At 41.1% G+C, this 4,278-nt stretch overlaps 1 protein-coding gene across 1 annotated transcript in view; it reads left to right on the top strand.

Annotated features, from left to right (window-relative positions):
- The window catches only part of LOC101851770 (laccase-1), a gene marked incomplete at its 5' end in the record, with an annotated part of 21,127 nt that overhangs the window by 8,491 nt on the left and 8,358 nt on the right, over positions 1–4,278 (top strand). Inside the window, 3 exon segments of the mRNA XM_013088808.2 lie at positions 70–320; positions 681–817; positions 2,975–3,114. Coding sequence (XP_012944262.1) covers positions 70–320; positions 681–817; positions 2,975–3,114 — 528 coding nt within the window.

A 4,278-nucleotide genomic window follows, 5' to 3' on the forward strand; every position in this document is an offset into this window, starting at 1 on the left:
AACAACAACAACAAAAAACTAAACCGCTAATAAAAAAAATTAACAACACTTTTTTTTCAAACAATACAGGTTCAAAGCAGTAAACCCGGGCACTCATTTCTGGCACGCCCACGCGGGATTCCAAAGGTCAGACGGCCTCTTCGGGTCACTGGTGGTGAGAAGGCCGCCTGACCTTGAACCTCACCTTCACCTCTACGACTATGACCTTCCGGAGCACGTCTTGATCGTCAACGATTGGATGTTTGATATGACCATCAACAGATTCGCGGCCCATCACCATGACGGCGGACAAAACAAACCGGATTCCATGCTCATTAACGGTAGCCTAGCTGACCTCTTAAACGATCTGCATTGTTTCAAAGGGGATGTAAAAACACCTACGAGATAAAGATAAAAATTATTGTACAACCATCTGTTTAGAAGGAAGACATAACATAGTCTGATGTTAGAAAATTATGTAACGAACAAATCAATCTATTCGGAAACATTGTTAAGTTCAAATTTAAATGCTACAGAACAAGTTATGGAATTGTTGTGCCCCATCTTGCTGAAATCCAAATCGAAACAAAGCGTGAAAATACTAAGACTATGAGCGAAATGGACAATGATTTAGTTCGCTACTACGTAAAGCTACTTAATTAAGCAGGTAACATTTCTATCGTCTTGGGCGTTGGTTTCAGGCCAAGGAAGATACGAACAGTTTCCTGGCGACAACGGAACCCTGCACTACACGCCAAGGGCAGAGTTCAAGGTCAAACCCAACCACAAGTACCGCTTCCGTGTCATCAGCAACGGCATATTGAACTGTCCTGTTCAGGTAAAGCTGCTCTTGACCCTCAATGAATTATTTATAGAGGCACCAGCCATCCATGTCTAGGTACTGTTTTAGCCTTAAACCTACTCTCTGCTGGGTAATAATTATGACCTTATGCAGTTTTGAGCGCTGAAAAGACAGTTTGTTTTTTTTAACCTGCTCTTTTCAGGGCGTCGCTAGTTTCTCCGATTAAGGGCGGAAGGGGGGGGGGAGGGGGAGGAGCGGAGGAGGAACGGTTATCACACCGCCATAAAAGACGACAAAAATAACTTGTCCGCCAGTGTCTAACGATGACCAATGTAGCCGCATGTATTTATGTATATTAATAATTATACGTACAGGCACAAGACGGCTATCCAGGAAAATGCTGTTTTGAGAAAATCGAAGATAGAGTTTTTGCCCCTTGTTCAGTTTCTTTTAAAAACAAGGAGAGTTTTATTTATAACCAAACACATATACACACCAATGAAACCAAAATTATCCTATAGGTAGGTCTATGCCCACCTTTGATGCAGATTTCTGGAATCCCCAAAATATGGGTTAGCCCGCTTTTCCTTAAAAGCTACCAATCATACGTATAGGCGAAATAAAGCGACAGGCAAAGTTTATTGGCCACACAAGGCGGAAAAAAAGCGTTGGAGAATATTGCAACAACAGGCAAGTTTGATGGAAAGAGAGGCAAAGGCAGACAGAGGGAAGAAATGCTGGACAGGTTGACAACATGGCTGGGAAAGGTAAGATTGACATACATCATCGCTGCAACGCAAGACAGAGTGAAGTGGAGGTCTATGGTCGCCCACGCCAGTCGGTAAGGCACCGGATGATGAGGAAGGTAGGCGAAAAAAAAACAATTGTGAGTCATGCTGACAAAATGAGTTACTTCTCGCAATCCACAAATGGAGACATTGGCCAAAAATCGACATTAGTGTCAAACTTGTAGACTTTCAATTGATGCCATATTCTTTAACTATAACCTGTCTTTTATTGTTTCATAGTAATAAACTGTAAAAACTTCACCTATAAGCGTGATTTATCTGTTTCTTTAAGGCTTGAATCTGAGAAGTAACTCGTTTTGCCAGTACGTTTTACAATTAAAGATTAAGATGACTTGTGGCTTCCGCTACGGTCAATGAAACAAACAAAAGAAACTGGCAGAGAAAAGTTTGCCACGTTTTGAGCGTCACGCCTCTCTTGACTTTACTATTTCTTATTGGTATAGCCTTATATAACTATATGACGTGAGGGCCTCTGTGACTGCTGCTCTCCAACTCGTTCTGAAAGAAGACTGTTCCCAAAAAGTAATCTGCAGAATCACATTGTGTACGTTTCAAGAATCCCCCCACCCCACCTCTATCCCAACGTCCCTGGGTTTTTTTTAAATTCTTTCCCACTGCTACGATTGCTGCTGTTTTTCGTTGTTATTTTTGTTGTTTTGGTTATTGTTGTTCACATTGCTGCTTTTGTTAATAATATTTGTGTACATGCCTTTTTTTGTAAATATTTCGTTTGGCTAATAGTTTTGAATTTTCGAGTTACTGTTTTAATTTACATGCAGGGTAGAGTGCAGAAATTCGATAATGATTTCTTTTTTTAGCAGACATGCATTGAGTTTCCTTCGCAGAAATGCTCTTTGTTATAGAACTAAATGTGTCATTTACTACTTAGAGACACCATTTTGTAGTCGAATGTCAAAAACTTTCTTGGTCTACGGCATCGATATTATGTAGGCATAAAGATTCGAGTACAGAACCTCTGCCGTCATAGAAAGTACAATGTGGCTCTTACAATACACATGAGTATGCTTCCTGTCAACACACACGTTACACAGTTTGACCAATCAAATGAAACGGTGAAATGGTAGTGGTTTAACGTCCCTATCAACACTATTCGGTTATTTTAAGAGGCGGGACCTCCCAGTCTTGCATCCTTCGCCGAAAGGACCGAACCAAATGAGAAATTCGTGTAACGTTCATTTCCCAACAACACAACGTCGATCGAGCTGAGGCTCGAACCCCCGAACCCCCAATCTCACGTTCACCAGTCGGGTAGCCCAACCGCTACGCCACCGACGCCACTTTTGACCGATCAATAGCTGGCCTGTGAGTATGATGAAAAAGTAGACAACCTGTACCTCCCCTTCCTTCTCCCCCCCCCCCCCAGGTGTCTGTAGATGACCACACTATGATGATCATCGCCTCTGACGGGAACTCCTTCCAACCGTTCGTGGCTGACTCCTTCAACATCTTCGCAGGAGAGAGATATGATTTTGTCCTTTACGCCGACAAAGTCTCTCCCCTCAGGTACGTCTACGGAACGTTTTCACTTAGTGATTCTAAATGTGAGGCATTGTGGTAAAATCAGGCCCTCGTCAAAATAATGAAATCGAAATAACCGACATGTGCCTGATCGTTGGGCAATTTTCATCCATTTTCCCCTTGCTAACTCAACATATGTTACGTCCATTGAAACACACGTTTAAAGTGGATATAATGTTGAAATGATATCAGTTTTGTTGATATAGCGAATTCGGTGTGACGAGGAAATCTATTCGTTAAGAGCGAATTTCGCTATGTGCGTGACATTTAATGTACATGCTTTAAGACAAAGAACATAATGTGTAAAAAAATGTTTGGAACTTGAAAAACCTGTCCGCTGTGGGCGTGTCAGGTTTTACTCTGTATTCTGTTTTACGTTTTAATTTATTTTTTTAAATCTTCCAACTTCTATTTTTGAATTTCTCCACTAACGAAGCCAACTAAACGTTCTACAGAAACCCTGAACATGTCTGCACTACTTCAATATTTGTCGCTTAACCCTATCGATACTCCTGGGGTCATTTTGTACCCCATGGTTTGTATTCTTCACATTTTAGAATACTTCTAGTGTGAAGATCTCTTTGGAACATTCAGTATTTCTCAAAAAATAATTTTGACGAAAGCGTACGGATTGGATTAACGGGTACATTTCCTCTTTGGAAAATGGGGGCACAGAGTTCCCCACGTGGTATGGATACGATAGTTAAACACGACGTACGGATAGGGTTAATTCGAGAGAGCATAGCTTCCAACAGACCTAATTGGAGAGCTACAATAAAAAGAGGGTCAGCGAATCACATAAAGCTTCATGAATTTAAAACTGCTGAAACCAGAGAGATCCCTGCAAGCTTGGCTCTTCCACACGTGGAAATGAAGCCTTTAAATGCTTGCAGTCTTTGCAAAGTCTTCTCTGCCAAATTTATCCCATTGGCTGTCGTTGAAATCACAAGTCATCTTATTTGTTTATATCGTTTAAAAGCTACCTCAGAATTACAAAGTTAAATTTGCACAAATTTTAGTTTTGAGAAATTCGATGTCAAAAGTTTTTAGTATCAGAATAATTATTTCACAACTGTGTGCGTGTGTGTGTGTGTGTGTGTGTGTGTGTGTGTGTGTGTGTGTGTGTGTGTGTGTGTGCGTGTGTGTGTA

The sequence above is a fragment of the Aplysia californica genome, unplaced genomic scaffold (genome assembly GCF_000002075.1).
Source record: "Aplysia californica isolate F4 #8 unplaced genomic scaffold, AplCal3.0 scaffold00815, whole genome shotgun sequence".
Lineage (NCBI taxonomy): Eukaryota > Metazoa > Mollusca > Gastropoda > Aplysiida > Aplysiidae > Aplysia > Aplysia californica.